General features: G+C 38.8%; 1 protein-coding gene across 1 annotated transcript in view; it reads right to left on the minus strand.

Moving 5' to 3' along the window:
- myo1d (myosin 1D) overlaps window positions 1-19,530 on the minus strand; it is a 109,057-nt gene that overhangs the window by 23,104 nt on the left and 66,423 nt on the right. Inside the window, exons 20-21 of the mRNA XM_007572314.2 lie at window positions 6,016-6,120; window positions 5,726-5,839 (exon numbers count right to left, since the gene is read on the minus strand). Coding sequence (XP_007572376.1) covers window positions 5,726-5,839; window positions 6,016-6,120 — 219 coding nt within the window. The remainder of the gene's footprint in view (window positions 1-5,725; window positions 5,840-6,015; window positions 6,121-19,530) is intronic.

Raw genomic sequence — 19,530 nt, forward strand, 5'->3', positions numbered from 1 at the left:
TATAACCCGGTTATTGACATAAAATACCAAATAATTGTAAAGTGGAATGAAAGTCATCATTTGTTTTCATTTTATATCAACGTGAGCTGTATATTTTCATTGACCTCCTTCACTCCAGCACTTCTAAATACAATCCAGTGCAACCAACCGAGCTCAGACAAAATCAGATCAAACACAGCAGACAGGTCAGGTTTGGAGGAGTTGGAGAAGTTTGATTACTTCTCCAACTTGATTAGTTGGAGAAGTTTGGAGGAGTTGTGGAGATCTAAAGCTCAGGAAGAGGATCTAAACTATATTGCGCCAAAATTAAAATATATTTACAGGATTTTCAGTAACTAAAGCCACTGAAACATGAGCACACTTAGCAGGTCGAACATACTTTTTCTTCTTTGTTCTGCTTTGTTTTTTCCAAACAAGAAACCATTTTATGAATTATACATTGACAAATATAATAAAACATCTTGTCCGTTTGAGAAGCTACACACTGCATGTTTTATTCATCATATTTAAATTGCGCAAGAGAAACCCGACCAAGAGGGTGACAAATATAATTTATAAAAACATACTAGCATGAAACAAATATGCATAGAACACAAACAGTAAGTTGTGATACACTAATCAATCTGCCCTGCCCTTGATCAGTCCCGACTGATGATCTATACATCAAATAGTGGGGGGGAACAAAAAAATTGAAATGTCTCACTTTTCTTGGCCTATGACATAAGCAAGCATAATACAGATATTTAAAAGAAAAACTCCCATCACATTTTCTTTCACTGTCACTGTTTTTACATTTAATGAGTGAATTAAAACAAATAAGGGTTTGTTAGAAATCATCTCTCTCTCAGACAGTGCAGCTAAATACCATGTATTGTTCTTCTATTGGTACTACCAGACAGCCTTACTAACAAATTACTCGTACTGAACCGAAAACAATTTACATTATATCCTACTTCTGCACCACCATGAGTCTGAAATACTGCCAGGAATGCATTATTGAATTATTATCACTTAAAAAAAAAAGAGGCACTCTGTGGTGCCTGATAATGAACGGGAAAGATTTCCCTCAAAAACAGAGTCAGCATGAGGAGTTATAGAATTATTGATCAGAATCCCAGGGGACCCATCTTATTTCACTAATTAGAAACCTCAAACCACATGCCAGCGGAGAGAAGCCAAGTTAAAGGAGGAATCCCTGCTTTGTTGTACAAACTACAGGAAGAAGCCAATATCTTCACAGGAAAACACTTCTCAGAGGAAAAAGGAGCTCGGCTTTATGTCTCATTAACTTCCTTTCCTCTGCTCTGGGTGCTTTTATCTCTCTTTTTGTTTTGTTCAGCCCATCTCTTCTCTACCTGCTCTCTTTTTTCCTCACTTCATCTGTCTTTGTAAGATGATTTACAGCTGATGAGTGTTGAGGAAATAGCCACGGGGGCATCAAGTAAGGTACATTACCACCCATCAACAGAGTTCGGTCCCGCAGGAATCGTTCTCCATCAGAGGAAGGAAGACGGGCAGAGGCAGGTTCATCCCACCAGCATCGCAAGAATCAAAATGATGCATGTGGCTTCAAGAACCAGGGCTCTCTAACAGCCAACAATCAGGTAGGTACAAAAAGGTCGCCACATCTACATTTATAGTAAAAGTCCAATTGCAAGGAACAACAATTTATGCTCCAAGGAGTTGAATGATGAACTTTCAGTATTCGTTTCCTTCTCATATTTTATATAAATTCACAGAAGCCCAATTATTTAATCTGTAGGAGGTTTTCCTCTGCGCAGCTGTCGGTCATAAATCTTACCTAGCAATGTTTCAAACTGCTGTCAGACTCAATCAAGAGAATGAAGAATCTTCTCTGCGCTGGAGATTTGTTCTGCTTCGTTTTTCCCTGATGACTGTAAACCCTTGACACACTGATAAAAGTCTTGCAAATCAGACTGATCAATATGACTGCAACAAATATGCTTTATTCTGCTGCTTCCGTCACACAACACCAATAAAAAATGTTTTTTTTTATTCTCTCAAAGAGCTGAAGGGATTTTTCTGCTCTTTTTTTACAAAATAGAAACAAGAATGCATCCAGCTGATCAAGAGATTACACTTGATCTGTCAAAAGCCGTTATCCGTTTAAACAGATTTTGTTTGATTCTTGATATTTCTCCTACATCTATTACTATTGGTGCTTTCGAAGAGGCTTACAGGGAAACTAGGAGAGAAAAGAGCCCACAGCATTACAGATATTCCAAACTACTCAGTCCGGATGAGGTGCTTTATCCTTTGTTTCGAAAGAAACCCATCCAGAGTGTTCGAGGAAAGCTCAGTCTTAGTTTCATCTGATTAAAACTGAGTTAAAGACACAGAAGGGTTTCTTGCAAACACCATGTTTTCGTTTGTGATGGTGGGACAGAAAAACTACCAAACAACCAGTTGGTGTGTAGGTGATGCCCAATGTTCATGGAGACTTAGGGGCCCTAATCAGAAACTACTGCTGTTCTCCAAAAGTGAGCTTTAATAATTTGATTTGATCTCTGAGTCTGAACATGAAAGTGACTTCTTTTATTTCTACCTCCCCACAAAATAAATCAAAATTATAGGTTGGATTTTCTTTCTCAGCTTGATATGCATTATGGCAATAATGTATGAATTTATTTAACTGTTTTTACAGATTTTTACAATAGATGCCTGTATGAATCTGGCAAAAAAAAAAAAAGCTATTTAATGTAACTCTATTTAAGAACACCCACTTATTTTCGAGAAAAAAACCACCACCGGGTAGAACCTCTGCTTCATTTAAAAAGTGCTCTCTGGTCTGAAGGGCTCTGCTTCATGGATGTCACAAGTACATAATTTGAATAGCAGGTTCTCCCAGATTAACCTTTTTGGTTATGCAACCAAAACAGAAGCCAGCAGCCCAAAACAGAAAGATCAGTGATTCCATTATTTTAATATAATGAGGGAGGCTTAGCAGCCATTCTTGCTGCAGAACTGACAGCCACTAGAGAGACCAGCATGGTTGTGGAGAACATAAAGTTCTGCAAATGATCTCTGCAGTGGATGGATTATAATGTAAGCCCTGCTGCATCCAGCAACATTTCAACACCAGATTTTCTTAAGTGTATAAAAATAGATTTCAACATGATTATGTTGCATATTTGTCCTTTTTGGGGCTAAATAAAAAAAAATAATAAAAAAAACAGCAAATGAAAACAAGGGCAAACATTTGCATACGGGAGTCCGATTAGTACACATACATGAGCAACATCAGCTGATCCTTTCTGTGCTCAGTAACCATGACAACACTGTCTCCCGGGATGTTGGCATGACAACAACGGGAGGACAGCAGGGAGATGGGGGGGAGGAGGGTAGCTGGGATTAGATGGGGAGGGGGTAGATGAGAAACAGAAAAACCCCCAGAAAAAAACAAAAAAGGAAACCAATAAGATGTCAAAAAGCATCAACAAAATCTGCTGATTAAAAGGGGATATTTCTCTAAACTAATAGTTTAATCTCAGCCCACAAGTATTTACTGCTGCATAAATCATTAGCTGGACAGTTGTCGGTTACTCACAAACTTATTAACCAGCTATTAGGCCAGCCGGTGTCTTTACTTTGCCCCTCAGGAGCAGCGGTAAATAGTCGCTGTAGGGCAGCCAAGGGGATGCTGTGCTGTTGGCCTATCAGTGCTAATCAACAACCAGCTAACTGCTTTCCCCTTTATTTGACCTTTTCTGATCAATAGCTCCATGTCACGCTGCGCTGGCTCCCGGCCTATGTCTCTATATATTCTGACTTGCACACATACGCACCTTTCCACTCACTCCTACATCAGCACTTTTTCACCTTGACCAATTCCCTTCCCCTCGCAGCTCGACTTTTATTGTGTGGAAAGGTTTGTTTACACAAAGGCAGTGATGTCACAATGCAATTCAGTTAAATTCAAAAGGCTTTTTGTATCGTCACTTTACAACAAATGGCATCCCAAGGCAATTTAGACGAACTGGTTCATAATCAGGAACAAAGAAATAAATAATAAATCAAATTCAATGCAATAAAACATTTTTCTAATTCACTTACTGTTGTAATAAGCAATAGGTCTATCATGTCAGGTGGCCAAAAGTTATCTATACGTTATCAATTTCTAAGACTGCTGAGAGAAAGACTTTTCAAAAAGTATTTAAAAAGCTGAGTTTTATATTCCTCTGTCTCATAACTTGGAGTATTTTTGGTTTATTTGCAGATTTTCAGTGATGCAACTTAATCTGCTCAAAGTGACTCATTTTGTTTTTAATGAATTTGACTGATGAAGCACCATGACACAAAAAAGGATATTTTAGTCGAATTGTTTGTTAATCTGATCTGTCGGTTCAAAGTGGTTTGTGTTTTTGGACAGACTTTGCCAACAAAACTACAGACGATTGTGAAAAACAATATTTAAATGTTTTGAGCTTTGTGCATATTGTCATTCTCTTCTGTCAGTGAGAGTTATGTTGATGGCTGCCTCTGTGCCTTCTGGATGTAGACTGAGTTCACAGTTTGTGTTTGTGACAGTTTGTCCCTGAATGAACAATAACCAAAAACCCCGTTAACTCCTGCTACGCGTCTTTTCTGACACCATCTGTCTCAACTCGATCCCCACATCTTTCCTCCAGATGCTCTGATAAAGGATTTGAGTTTCCACTTTTCCAGCTCTGCAATTCCTTCTTGTCATTTCGTTAGGCTGAACACTGCCGTGTCTCGTCACAGCTGTCGGTGCCCACCGGCCTTATATCTCACTTATTCCTGCTTCTGCCTCACAGATTACTGTCTTGCACATTTCCTCTCTACCAATGACCTCCAGGTCAGTTTTACAGGAAAAAAAAACAGTGCAAGAAACATGTATGTCATTGTAGATAAAAAAAAAAAGAAAATCTCTCCTTTCCACCATATAGTACACATAGGTGGGTATTTTCTCAAAGTGCCTCTTTTTCAATCAATGTCTTGCACAAAACTTGTCAATTTCTTTTAGATTTAAAAAGGTACCATTAAGTATGCCATTCATAGCAGAACTGTGCAATTAATCATAAATAATTGCTCAAGTCTTGTTATCACCCCAAAGAGAAAGAAAAACAAAATAACCATAAGGAAAAAAATAATAATTTACTGTGTTTGCAGATTTTGCTTTGGATTATGTTCTTATTTAGTATTGTTACCTGACTGATGTGAATGTCTTCCTCCTCTGAAGGGTGAACCTGTTTTTGTTCTGTGGTTTTTGGTTTTTCCTCTGCTACAAAATGTCTTACAGCAAACGCCGCCAAATTGCAGTAGAAATTTGTAAGTGAAATTACCAAAACTGCAAAGGTATAAAAGGCTCAGAGCCATTGTGACCAGTACCCATGGCAACAAAAATAAATAAAAAAAAATACAGAAGTTACTAATAAATTTAGGCATAAAAAGCCACTTCTTTTGTTGTACATTGTAAACAAATTCAATAAAAGGAAACTGCTCATCACTGGTTGCTCCGGGCAACATCTCTGAACTTACAGCCAGAGCTAGATCAAAGCATATTTATGTGTTACAATGGCCTAGTCAGAGTTCAGATCTAAAGTTAATCATCTATGGCTAATTGAGTTTCTAAAAGGCATTCACAGACACTCCTTATTCATTGTAACTGAGCTTCTGATGAGCTCTTTGTTTACTACCCTTAGTGTGTGCTTAAAAATAGGATGTAAAAAGAGGGGTGTCATACATTGTAGAGGGGAATGCTCTTCATGGGTTTGTACTGCTTCAGGGGGTCCATCTTATACAGGTGTCGGTCAGAGATGAGCAGAGCCCGGTCCTCCGCCTTGTGAAAACGGTTGATCTGGGAAACACAAAGCTCCTCGTTAGTCATCCCCCAGAGATGCATCATGAGCTGGCAAACAGGCTAACCTCCACACCCTGGAGGGAGATGATGCTCTCCAGTAGAAGGTTTTATAGCTGTGCACACATGCGGATAAATGTGGCGAGCTGAGGACCGGCGATTTTATAGCCTGCTACCTTTCTCACGTTGCAGGAGAACAAAACTCTCATGAACTTGTCTTTCCGCTGCAGCTCGCTGGAAACAAGAGTGAATGACGAAGCGGTGTCAGGGTTGTCACGCTTCTGCCCAAAACAAAGCAAGAAAAAAGAAAACGGTTTGAAGCAAATCCCAGTGAGAACCAAGTTACAAGCGTTCTTACACATTTCCAATATTATTTCAGACATCTCAAATTTCCAGATTTCTCAATTAATTTATATTCGAGGCTAAGCAATTAACAGCATCAAGAAATATTCATGTGTATTAGAAAAAATTAGGTAAAGATTATGCGCTCTGCTATTAAATTGCAGCAAGAAGCCATCCTACACGTTACTCTTAGTATAAACTTGCAAACTAGGTTTATAAAAAGCTGATTAAGACAAACTAGATTTTACATGTAATAGTATATTTAGCTGCATATCCACTGCCATGTATGGTGAAAAATCATCATTAATGCCATTGCAATATGTAGAACACAATTTAATTGTCCTTCAATCAGTCCATTAAAAAGGCAAAAAGATAAAAAGGACAAAAACATAATAACACACAAACACAAGCATAACTAGGAGCATTTTCACATTGATTTAAATATTATGAGTCTGTTTCTTCATCTGTATAACTAATTTAATCCAATTGGTTCTCCTTCACCTACTCACCACATAGTTTCCCTCCCAGGCTCTCTGCAAGCCCAAGTCGGCCCTGTGGCCCTTCAGGGCCTCCAGGCTGGCTACCTTGGCCCTGACCTGCAGAGTCTCCTCTGGAGAAAGGCCTTTGATCAGCGTCCATGCCCACCACCTGACGGAAACATCCAAGGGCATGGTCATTCATAAAGACCAAAAACCCATCGCAGAAATGAAAAGTTTCTCCATCAAGGCCTCCGCTCAAAGCTTTCATTCTGTCGACGGGTTAGCAGACACCAGCTGCATTGTGCTATTTTTCGATACCTTTTCACTCATAAATCCCGACAGCCAACATGATTCTGAAAGAAGGCTAGCTATCTAAAGCTGCCTTAAGGGTGGAAAAAAAAACTGACACAAAGATGAAAGACAGAGGTGAGTCCCTCATGGAGGAGAAATAAAATCAATACCCAGCGTGAGCCTGAAGCCACGGGAAACAGGTGTAAACAGCTCGAAAAGGGACACATCTGGTTCTTAGTAACCCTCTGGACCATGTGTTGTTTACAGTGAGATTTCCTTTAAGCAAATTAAGCATCTTGTCCAAAATATTCATGACCTCTCTTTTTTCTATGAGTAACTGGAGATTTGAGTTTCACTTTAAAACAACAGCTGCTTCAGGAAGATATAAACTGCACCATTTGAACATTTTTTTATTTTATCCTAGCTGTTAACATTCCAAAAGTGGGATCCAAAACTAAGATGTTAGCCCAAATTACATCCATTAATGCTCAGCGACTCACTCCTAGGAGTGCTGTTGCTTTCAGCATCAGTGACTCTTGAGACACAGATCAACACCCGCCGTTCCAAAATGAGTCCAGGATGCGAGTAAGAGCTATAAATCAGATCAATGTAGCATTTATCTGGGATCGTTTAATAACAGCTATGAAAAACCAAGTGTCACTCCAAACTTTGTAGAAATGTGCAACTAGAATAAATGGAATAAATATATTTATTTATTGCTATCCAATGTTTTTAGGTAAGAATTGAAGCCATTTGCCACATGACGTCAATGCATAACTGTGTTGTCAAGTTGATGAATAAATACCAATGTATAAGCTGACTGACCCAGACCTGACCTTAACAGGTAAAAAAAACCCAAAAAGCTATGCAACGTACTAACCTCACAGCAGGTTAGCAAGAAAAATGTGCTGTACGCTTAAAATGATAGTCTTTAGCAACAAATCTTAATTGAATAAAACTAGCATCGGCAAATTAAAGTTTGACAAAAACTACAGATTGTAAATCGGCGTCAGACCTCCGACTGGCGCATCACTAGATGTCCTGGTCGAATACCTGTTATAGATGCTCTTCATTGCCTCTTCAAACTTGCGCAGGACTTTAGGAGGTGTCGGCCACTTCACGTGTCTGCCATGGTCTTTCATGGAGCGAACATTTTTGAAGCGACGGTTGACCTCGCGGATGTAGGACTTGACCTTGTAGCGTCGGTAGGCCCGCAGGATTATGAGGGCAGCGCGCATCCGCCGGTATCGCATTCTAGCGAGAGTGCCCCGCCAAACCTAGAACACGTGGGAATGGTATAGGTAAAAAAAAAAAAAAAAAGTAAGCATTCACAAAATATAATTGATCTTTTGAAGTCAATTACATTTCTTTTGGTTTAGGAGATACCTACAAATAAATAAATAAATAAATGCATAAAAGAAAAAAAATGGTAAAGATGGACAGGCATAAATATTAGCAAATATAAGGTGATTCTAGATTTTCTTATAATCAAAGAGACATCTTGCTGAAACTGATGCCATAAAGATTGAAACAGCAAAAACATCAACAAAGATCAGTGTAAGTGAAAGCTATAACCCACCAACAAAACTAATACAACAAAGGAGATTTCAACAAAAATATTGTCCTCAACATGATAAAGACGAAAACACAAGTATAAAACAGCAAGGAAACAAAGACAAGAAATTGAGGAGAGAGAGAAAGAGAGAGAGAGAGAGGGAGAGAGAGAGAGAGAGAGAGAGAGAGAGAGAGAGAAGTACACCGAATATAGAAGAAAATGATAATCTTACAAATATTAAAAGAAAAAAGAGAAAAGGAAAACTGCATATAAACAAATATAAACTGAGTGGCTATCAGATCCTTTATAACATCAATAATAGATGCAAGGGGGGACCCAAGAGAGCTGTAACTCCTAATCCAGCCTCTCTAAAACTAGCACCATATGCTCCGCTTTAACAGTACTCCCTCATTCTGACACAAACACCAAATCTGGTGTTAATGTGTCCCCTAAATAATCCCTGGAAGCCACTAATCCACTGACAGGGCCCTAAACATCAACAGTTCAAAGCACTATGGTAGTGTGCATTGAAGGCACGCTTCTGAATACCACTTCAGTATAATGCACTGTAATCATGGAGATCATGAATATTTAATCCTTTACACTGAGGGGGAGGCGGGTGGCAAAGAAAAGGCTTTCTTCTATTTGCATATTGAAACTGCGGAGGAGGCAGTTTTCACCTGATGAGAACCAGCAGTGTAACAGTGTGCAGAGAACAAGCTGGAGCACTGAAGACACAAACAAATCGATCAGAGAGGCTGCAAATAAAAGTGTTACATTTCTGTTTATCAGTGGAAAATGTCATGTTGGGAAAAAAAAAAAGGTAGAAAGCAGCTGCACACACAGCACAGCCATAAAAGTATTCATGATCCACAGTAACCTGAGACACATGAGTAAAATATTAAAACTTCTAATCACAAAGCCAAACTGCTTTCTGAGATTTTGGCTTTTCAGACCTTTAAGTTTGTTCAATCATGTCATGCGAATTAAGCTGTGATCAGCCTGGTCTGTGCAGATAAAATCCACAAAAAACAAACAAACAAACAAACAAACAAACAAAACAGGCCAATGTGGTTTATAGTAAGTAGGCTGACCATTGAGGAAAATGATTTCCAAGATTCCTCAAATGTTTTGTGATTCTAATCAGAACAGAAATTTGTGTCACATCCAGAATTAAATTACTCTATGTTTTTTAGTAAGGCTTCTAATTTATTTTCTGTTCATGCAAATCATTCTACATTCACAAAAAAAATAAAATAAAATCGTCCCTCCATTGCTGTGTAGGCTGAATAATGAAGACCTTGTCCTTCATTTCTGCAATGCTGCAATGTCTCTAATGCATCATGAATAAAAGAGAGAGATAACTGGGATGACTCTCCCATGTGCTCAGGGTGATGGCAGTGGGAGGAACAAGGTGAACGTGTTTGATTGTTTTTCTGGGAATAAGGTTAACATATTATTTCTTTCAATTTTGCATGCAATCACTAAGCTGCTGTAAATCGGGCTGTAGTGAAGGTGAAGGCGCTAAGTCAAGCCTCACTATCAACATATTGCTGCGAGAAATAAAGGCATAGAAAGCGACGACATAAGGTTGTCAATGCATTAACATCCTGATGTTAAATGTTTATGCTTAAAACATGAAGAATTTTCCATCATGGTCAGGGTGACACTAAAAAGAGACACTTATGTTCGAATTTCAGACAGACATTTGTGCATCAGCCTTGAATGCCAGCATAATTATTTAAAATCTTGACACACCTTTGTTAGATGTCTTACATTCTTTGTACTTCTATGAATAACACCCTTTTATTGTCTAAGCACCAGCCCCACCTGGACCCAAAACAAGAGTAAACAAAGGGTAGAAAGTAGATGGGGTGGTGTTTACCTTAAACATGACCAAAGACTATGTAACAGTTATAATGGTGAACACATTTGCACCAAATTGATTAATCAAATTCTGTATGCACATTTCATTTTGATTAACTTATTCCAACAAAAAAATGTAATACATGAGTAGACTAAACCAAAAGCAAATTAACTCAAAACTAAAGCCATCCACACCAAATCAATAACAAAAAAAATGAGGAGCTTTTTTTTTTTTTTTATTTGGCAGCAGATAAAGGCTTTTCAGTCACACAATGGGGACAGATAAGCAGGAGTCATATATTCAGATACTGTTACATCCACTGGAATGCAATACACTCCTTACATGCATGAACATGTAAGAATTTTATGGGAGGTTACTTATGTTTAACATATTTGTTTGACCTATAAAACTGGTTTACAATTTCTGCAATTTTTTTATATTAAGCTAAACTAACCCACTGAATAACAATAACTAACAGAGTCGCAATGAGTTTTCTCTCAGCTACAGTTTGTGTGCCTGTATTTGATGTCTGCAGAGAAAAAGGTGGTATTAGGCATTTTCTCCATTTTAGCCGTTTCAAAGAACTATGATCCCAAAACTGCATTGATAATCCGGACTGGCCTGTAGTAGTCAATGGAAAATCTAAAATTAAACATAAAATAAGTTTATTCTGCACACAAATCTAAATAGGCAAGATTTATGTTAAAACATCAGCTTGTATTGCCAAAAACTCCTGCAGTAGCTTCTTTCTTTGGATAGCTACATTAGCACAGTTCCTGGGTGAGTGAATGCTAAAAAGAGACACCAAGAAGATGCAGAGCTTTAAAATAATAGATGGACTTTAAAGTAAGGGCTGCATATCAGTATCATTGTGCACATTAATAATACTGACAGGACAATTTAGAATGCGATATTTCCATTGAGATTTCCAGTTACATATAGATATTTTGCAAGTTGAAAAGATATTTAGCCTCACTGCAGTAGACTCTGCTTTTAAATTCATCCATTTACTGTCTATACACCCTCTTATCCTTCAATTCAGAAAACAAAATTCCTATTTTAAGCCTATTCATTATAGTTACCTACAATTGATGCTCCCATATGAAGTATGTTAAATGAGAATAGCTTACATTTAATGCAAACAAGAATTTTATTTTTGGTGAAATGTCTTGTATTTTGTCTCAATTTGAAGGATGCTCTCCCGTCTAAATTTTCCAATACACAAATGGAAGCAAAAGAACAAAACAAAAATGCCCAATTGGTGAATCAATGAGAGCTCATGAAATATTTTGGCTGCCTAAAGCCCACATGGTGCACAGGTCTTTGCCAGATCAACAACTCTGCTTAGCGGAGCTGTAAGTCACTAATTACAATGTGACTGATGTCAGTGGTAAGAGGTGATGCAGGGGGATAAAAAGAGCATCACGAAACAGATAATTGATGAGAGCAGACATAAACCCATTGCACTGTGTTTGGAGCTTCATTAGAGTGTGATAGGTACAGGGATGGTGCAGAAACGGTGGGGGTATCTATAGGAGCCCCACAGTTAGACACAACAATGTTCAGCCACACTGTAGCACTCTGGCTCCAACAATTGAGCCCGACCGACGGAGATGACTCCCAGGGGGGGGTTGAGGATAAATCAGGCCTGTAACGAGGCCCCTGACGGTCTGCCGCCTCAATCTTTGGGCCAATAAAGCCATCTGATCATTATGGAGGCGGTCCTCACCAAGCTAAGAGGCTCAGGGTTTACGAGCCCATCAAACCCAGATTGGGGATCTTTTTCTGTTGCAACAAAGCTGGACAGACTGATGCTGTTTGGGCTGAGAAATGAATATTAAATAAAGGCTAGGGCAACTCAGAAGAGCTGGAGGGTTTCTGTTGAGATACCGAGCTCCATAAAATACAGCAGGAGTCTCACTGTGAGCTGCTATCCAGAAGCAAAATTCATCCATTTACTGTCTATACGCTCTTATCCTTGAAGGGACGCGGGAGGAGCTGGCGTGCAAAGGGGAGGGTAAATCTTGAACGGTTGGCCAGTCCATCACAGAGCTCATCCAATATAATCATTGTTAGTGTGACCACTGACAGTCTATTCAAATGCTCAAAGAACCCTTCTTTACACGCAAGAGATTTTCAACAACCAGGACCAGAGCTGGCATTAGTTCTGGTTCTTGAAAACCGGTATTATATCAGCACTATGACTAAATAGACATCATCTTTTTTAAGAAGAATAAACAGCAGGGGATCTAAATAGCCCTATCAGAATCAGATTACTCCAGGCTGTAAATACAATGAAGTGATGCATTTGTGAAGGTAAACACTTGCCACTGCTGTACACAGACCAGTCTAAGATATGGAAAACAACTCCTTTATGGGATTTGTTAAAAAGAAAAAAAAATGCACTTTATTCTGAGAAGGACCAATTTGATGTCCTTAGGGGACATCAAACTGCTTTTTAAATGACAAACTCAATGAGGGGGGCGGAGTGAGGGGGGCTAATATCAGGATTGTGTGACAGTATCTGGTGAAGCTGCGAGGTTTGCTGACCTCTTGCTGTCAAAGGGAAATACTGGGAAGAAGCTGAGGGCAGCAGTCATTATCATAAATCAATGAAGGCCTCCTGTGAGTGGCACACTCACCAGTAACCCACAGTTCCTCATTCCCCTTTACTCTCTGCATTGGGTTTAAACTTTTACCTCGGGGGGGTAATGCCCTCCAGTGATGTGAAGCAAATGTGTTCAAACTGATTTGAAACACTGAGGTCTCATTAAATAGGTGTTATTGAAGAGTCAAATGAATTGGCTCCATCGATCATTGAAATGGGACTCGACCAAATAGATTCTAGGTGTATTGCGTATAGTCAGCAGAATAAGCCTTAAATAACAAACATCATTGAAACTGATTTGAAGGACAATAAAATTAACTGGGTGATTCATCTAAGAAAACATCGGAAAGATTTTGTTATTCATCGCAGCATTAGAAGCGATTTTCTTACATTACAGGTGCAGCGAAGCACACAAACCTCGGGTGATTTGAACTATGAACGTACAAAACGGTCTTTATGCAGGTGAACTCTAGATTTTGCCCGAGAAAAGTCTTATCCACACAGTTGGCACCTTGGTGTCTCAAAACATGAGGCATATAAAACCTTTTTAAGGATTTAATGCACACTTGTATTTTGAAGTCAGAGCATGTGAAAGTTTCTCTTGGATGAGAATGATTAATAAAGAGTTTTATTCACGGTAATACTCTTGTGTTGTTTTACAAATCCATCAAATGTTGAAATAATCCAGAATTAAATTTGAATGCTGATGGTTGATTCATGATTTGAGTATAATGTTACAGCTCCATGGAAAGAAAGTGTGAAAGTATTCACCAGTGTTGTGTTCAAGACCACCTAACCCGAGACCGAGACAAGACCAAGACCAACTTCGAGTACCACAACACTGGTATTCACTGTCCACATAGACTGATAAGTCGATATTGTTTTATGACATTAGAGTCTGATGCATCTTCAACTTTAATGCACAGTGGGGTAACTGATATCTGTTCTATGTCCCGAATTGGTGTGATTTGTGAAGAAAACAAAATTCAACATGCAAGATGTATGAATTCCACACAGAATATGTGGATTTTGTTTTAAAATAATATTTTGGCTTCAACTCCAACTGTATTGCTATTGTTTTTAGTTAATTAGCCATCCTGTTGTTCATTTCTGAAATGTAATAAAAATGTGAGTATTTGGCCGTGTTGTAACAAAGTGCGGCACCTTCAGCCTTACATGTTTGTAACTTAGTTGTGCACTTTGTTATCTTATAAAAAATAAAATACCGACTAAAGAAAATTAAAAACCAAATCCGTAGCAACATCATTTGCCACATTAAACCATCAGATTTTTCTCTGTCACAGTGTTGAGTTTCTTTAGAAAGGATTTCGAAAACTTTTTGCAGGAGGGATAAAAGGATCAGAGACTGTGTTTCTGCTGAGCTTTTTTTATTTTTTATTTTTTCAGAATAAAGATATTTGTGGGCTGTTGAGGGGATCCAAGGTAGTGCAGACTTTTCAGAAAATCAGCACACAAACAGGTAAATGTTAGCAGTCCTCTTTATCACTCCGACAACATTGTTCCAAGGAAAGATTCAAACGACTACATTATTCATTGCTTTCTGACACGATTTACCAACCGAGTATCAGTGGAAAGGATTAAACAAATGTCATCATCAAATAAACTTTTTCCTCTAGACGCTGTCCATATAAACCCCATGTGGCTTCTCTATAAAAGCTGATGACCCATAACGAAACACTCCTCATGTCTGATAAACCCAGTTTCACACATCAACCATGTAAAGCTTTGGAAAGCAATTAAAACCGAGGCTCAGAGTACACGAGGGGGGTGTGTCGTCTCATCATGGCGCCTACTCTGACAAACGCCGACAGGTACTGTGATGTGGATGGCTGAGCTTGGATTTATGAAATATTCATTTGCAACACACAGAGCAGGTGGGGGAAGTTTATGCATAATTTAAGGGCTATCTGTATTTATGTTGGACTCTGGGATTCTTGTCGTTTTTCTTCCTGTTCTTTAAAGTAGGAATAATGAAACTGCTTTTCCCCCAGCCCCCAGCTTGATGTCAGTGAAGGATTTCACAAAAACAGACAATAAAAAAAGAGTAGAAGGATGTGATGAACCCTAGAATATAAAGAAAGAACTCATAAATGGAGGATTAATTTGAGATGAGGAGAAGCCCTCGCCCCTCCAGTACTCCGACTACACCCCCCACCTAAAAGTAGGAGGCATTATGGTAATTTAAAGGCATAAAAGCAGAAACGTTTGCCAAGAGAGACCAGCTCATAAAGGCAGCGAAACATAAACCCCATAAAATACATAGGTAATCTTATGGAATACAAGTTTATAACCAACTTCCAACATAAACAAGTACACAACAAAACCATTACAGCGAAACAGAAGGAGCATCCACTTCACACTGACGGCGTGAAATCTTCTCTCCATTAAAATCAGCAAACATTTCTCTATTGATCAAGTCTGACTCTTATTTCAGTAAACAGACATGGCATATTGTTATGGCTAACAACTCCTAAATCTTCTCATGCATTTAACAATATATTTACCAAGGTTTAAATAAATCTGACTTTGACATTACTTCAGATATGGTCAAAACAATCTCGTATTCAATGCAGGTAGTAGCCAGAAATCTTCAAGGTATTGATTTTTTTAAGACTGGATCACAAACTGTTTGTTTGAACGCCTGTCATTATATGTCAATGTGGTTGTTTTTTAGATACGAATAAAAAATTTATAGTAAAACATGCTTTAATCTAATAATTTTATGCATAGTCAGCTCTAATTAGCCAAATTAAACTTTAATTTGTTTTTGTCCAATTCGAACTTCAACTGTGCAACATAGATCTGAATTTCAAAGGCCGACTGGAAAGATTTTCCACTGCTGATCTTGAGGAAGATAATCACATAAGTGTCATCTGCATATACATAGAATATGGCTTTTTAAAACAAATCAAATTTAAACAGAATGCTTAGTCTGGTCTATCCCAGATTAAGCAGGAATAGACAATGGATGGAAGGATGAAAGAAAATGGGCTCCAATACAGAGCCCTGATAAACTATTTTGGACATTAAGAGAAGAAAAAGAGAGTCTGAACAGTGGGGCCCGGTGTCTCCCGGTTTACACACGCAGCTGCAGTGTGAGCTGACACTTAAGCTGTATGCAGAGTCACAGATTGTTTTGTTTGACAGGGCAAACTAAGTGGAATTAATATAAATCTGTGAGGTAAATAAGGACACGGAGAATGTCTGTGCCTCAGTCATACAGCACTAACTTTTGGCACTGTGCCGCCTGGCATAAGGTTGGATGGTGTGCCGGGTGCTGATAAGAGGCCCGCTTGGCACAGCAGATCAGACTCCGACTGGGATATTTTCTGAGTAACAGCATGGAAAGATACAGGAGTCTATTCTGCTGTCACGCTTTTATTTGACGCTCTGAAAATATGGAGTGTGTGAGCATGCACATAATGAAAGCTTTGCTTCGACACTGACCGAGGACAAGATTAAATACAGCTTCTGGGAAAAAAAACAGTCAACCATGCTGAGCCATTTGCTTTGGCGGAAGAGCTACAATTCCTCTGAGCTTTCTCTTTGTTATCAAAGCTGGATTATACGCAGATACAAGATAAGGGTTTCCTCGGGGAGAAGAAACTCCTGATGGGTCGCATCGATCAATAAATAAGGTCAACCAATCATTTCACTACAGAAGGTAATTCGCCTTGGAAAACCCTTTCATGTCAGGGCTTACCTTGACAAAGGTGCACATTAAAGCTGTGGAGGAATACAACACCACAGTGGGGAGGAATCTGCTGACATCAAGTAGGGAAAATGTATGAATGCCAATCAGTCGGGTCCCAAGCGCAGCACAAATAGTGCCTCACTTGATTTATGTACGAGAGCTCTCTCACACTGTTGATAAACTGATGCTGTACAAGTGTGACCGTCAGTCAGAAGTGGCATTTTGTTAAAGCCGACATAGAATTTGCATTGCATATTCTCAATTTAAACCTGAGACAGAGTGTCGGTCCACGTTTACAAACCATCACATTCTTCCTATGCATACTAAAACGACGCCCGTCAGCGAATGCAGCATAATCTCACCAAGATCTTGGCATTCTCGCCTGAAGGAAGTGTCATCAAATCACTGACGCATGAGGAAGACAACAACCACCCAGTCCAGTGACGCATCCAGAGATCGCAGCATATCATTTTAAATGTGTTCAAATATACTTAACTAAGTTGCAGTTTATGACAAATAGGAAAATCAACAGTTTTAAAACCACTACATTCCGATAAAGGAGCTCCAAAACTAGAAAATTAAAAGCAACACCAATAATACAAGATGATTTCAGCTTCTGAAATACCTCTGAGCTTTTCCAATTAACTGCAGAGTCACAGACTTATTCCTCTCAGAGGTTATTCATATGCAGAACAGCATCCGATGCAATCCAGAAGAAACAAGATCTTTGGCCTCGGAAACACAGGCAGCTCATAATCTCATTTCAAGGTTGTAATCAAATGATTTATGTTTATGGGTGGCAACCGGCAGATTTAATAATGATTGATGTTTAGAGTTAGGAGCTCTTTTATTATTACCAAATACCATGAAATAGTAATCAGTTTGTTTGATGGGTTAAAATACAAGAAAGAAAATGAGGGACAAATTGTAAAAAGTAGCAGTGGAACTGTACAGATTAAAGATTTAATTACATGACATATCGCAATAAAGTAAATAAAATACGCACATGTGGTCACATGATTACCTTCTGGAGGAAGACGACGATTCTTTTGACCATTTCAGCTCGCTGCTCCTCCAGGCTGAAGAGAGTCCGCGGAGTGCGGATGAAGACCTTTGTTTTGCCGTAAGCCACGTCGTGGTCAAACTTGCAGCCCTGCAGAAGCTTCTTAACGGCGTCTTTGTCTGACGGCAGGTCGTGGTTGGGCCATGTAAACTCTGAGATCATCTTGTATCTAAAGAAACCACAGTGAAGACATGAGAAACGGCAGTGTTGATGCTCCAAAGCTACATTTATAACTATTTTTAAATCTACTATTTTAAACTATTTTAAGTTTACGCCGTAGCGGTATTGGAGTAAAGAGGTCGGAACATAAATGCAGATCACAATTTTCTGATTTTCATAAGTAGAAAAACACTGTTTTGGTCTATCCCGGCAACAAAGATGGAAGTTTACAGCTGAAAAATGAGAAAATTTGTAGTTCAAGGCGAATAAATAACTTTCAAGGGCAGTCAAGATGAATTTTTATTAAGGAGTTCACCTTGATGACAATAAACGGACAATGAACCAAAGATTAAGACGCTATTGTGTAGTTTATTGAAAGACGGCCTCTATCATTATTTTATGGCTGTTATACCTCTGTAGAAATCGCGGATATGTCTGTCTGTAGGCGAAGCCGGCCCGACGCACTCTGACGTTCTCCAGCAGGCCGAGATACTCCACCTGGTGGCGGCAGCGTTCGGGCTCAAACAGAAGAGGAGATTTGACATCATTGGGCTTGATGCAGCGGACGTAGTAGGGTTCCTGTGGATTGTAGAAGACAGAAGATTAACAGAAAGGTTGTTGTCCCTTTCTTTTGCACATCATAATGGCTGATCCATTGGACCCTGTAACTTTTTTATCCTGTATGTGGTTCAGCGTAGTCATACTGACCCCGCATGTGCTTTTACAAGGGTTTTTGTTTTTTGGTGTAGTTTCGGGAACTAACGGTCTGACCGCACAACACAATATGATTATTTTTATGTCCTAAATTTTATGCTATCCAATAATTTGTTATTTTTGTTTGCAAGGATGAAGGTCTGTGATAATAGCTGTGGAATTGTTTAGGATTTGTCCCACCGTCTTTCATAGAGTTCACATGTTGTTCATGAAACTGGTTCAACTGATTTTGACTCCTCACCTTGCTGGCAAGGTTCTCCACCAAAGAGATCATGGAGTTTTTGAAGATTGTTGCTGCCGTCAGCGGCCGTTTGGTGACCTCCGTAATTCTCAGTTTGCCCTCAGGCCACATCCCCTTCAGTACTGGATTGGAACTATGGGGGGGAAAAAAAGAAAAATACATAAGAAAATTGAAGGGACTGATGCATAAAGAGGGAAAAATATTATAAAATAAAAAGCAATCTTAAGTAATAAAATTACTCTTTGTTCTCTAGTGAAAATGATGCACCATATAGTCCAACACAGTTTCTTTCTTTTAAGGCAACAGTTTACATCCAGTTCTTGATTTATTCAGTCCATTAAAAATAAAAGCAGCCGCTTCCAGCTTTTATGTATTCAGACACCGACACAACCCGTCTAAACCAACCCTGAAATTTCTGTTCACGCCTAAAGGCATTTTAGCTAAATGAACAGACTTATGGTAAGCATCCTTTGTAAAACCACTCAAATCCCTTAAACCTTTTACACCTTTGTTTTCCATTTTCATTGTGATTGTGCATAAATTAGAGTCAAACCTTTGTTTGTCTGCTATACATGATATTATTTCTGATTTAAAATAGTTTTTAATGGGCCTACAAGATAAGTCAACATCTGATTAATTTGGACATTGGTAAAAAAA

Source organism: Poecilia formosa, unplaced genomic scaffold, assembly GCF_000485575.1.
Source record: "Poecilia formosa unplaced genomic scaffold, Poecilia_formosa-5.1.2 Scaffold7, whole genome shotgun sequence".
NCBI lineage: Eukaryota > Metazoa > Chordata > Actinopteri > Cyprinodontiformes > Poeciliidae > Poecilia > Poecilia formosa.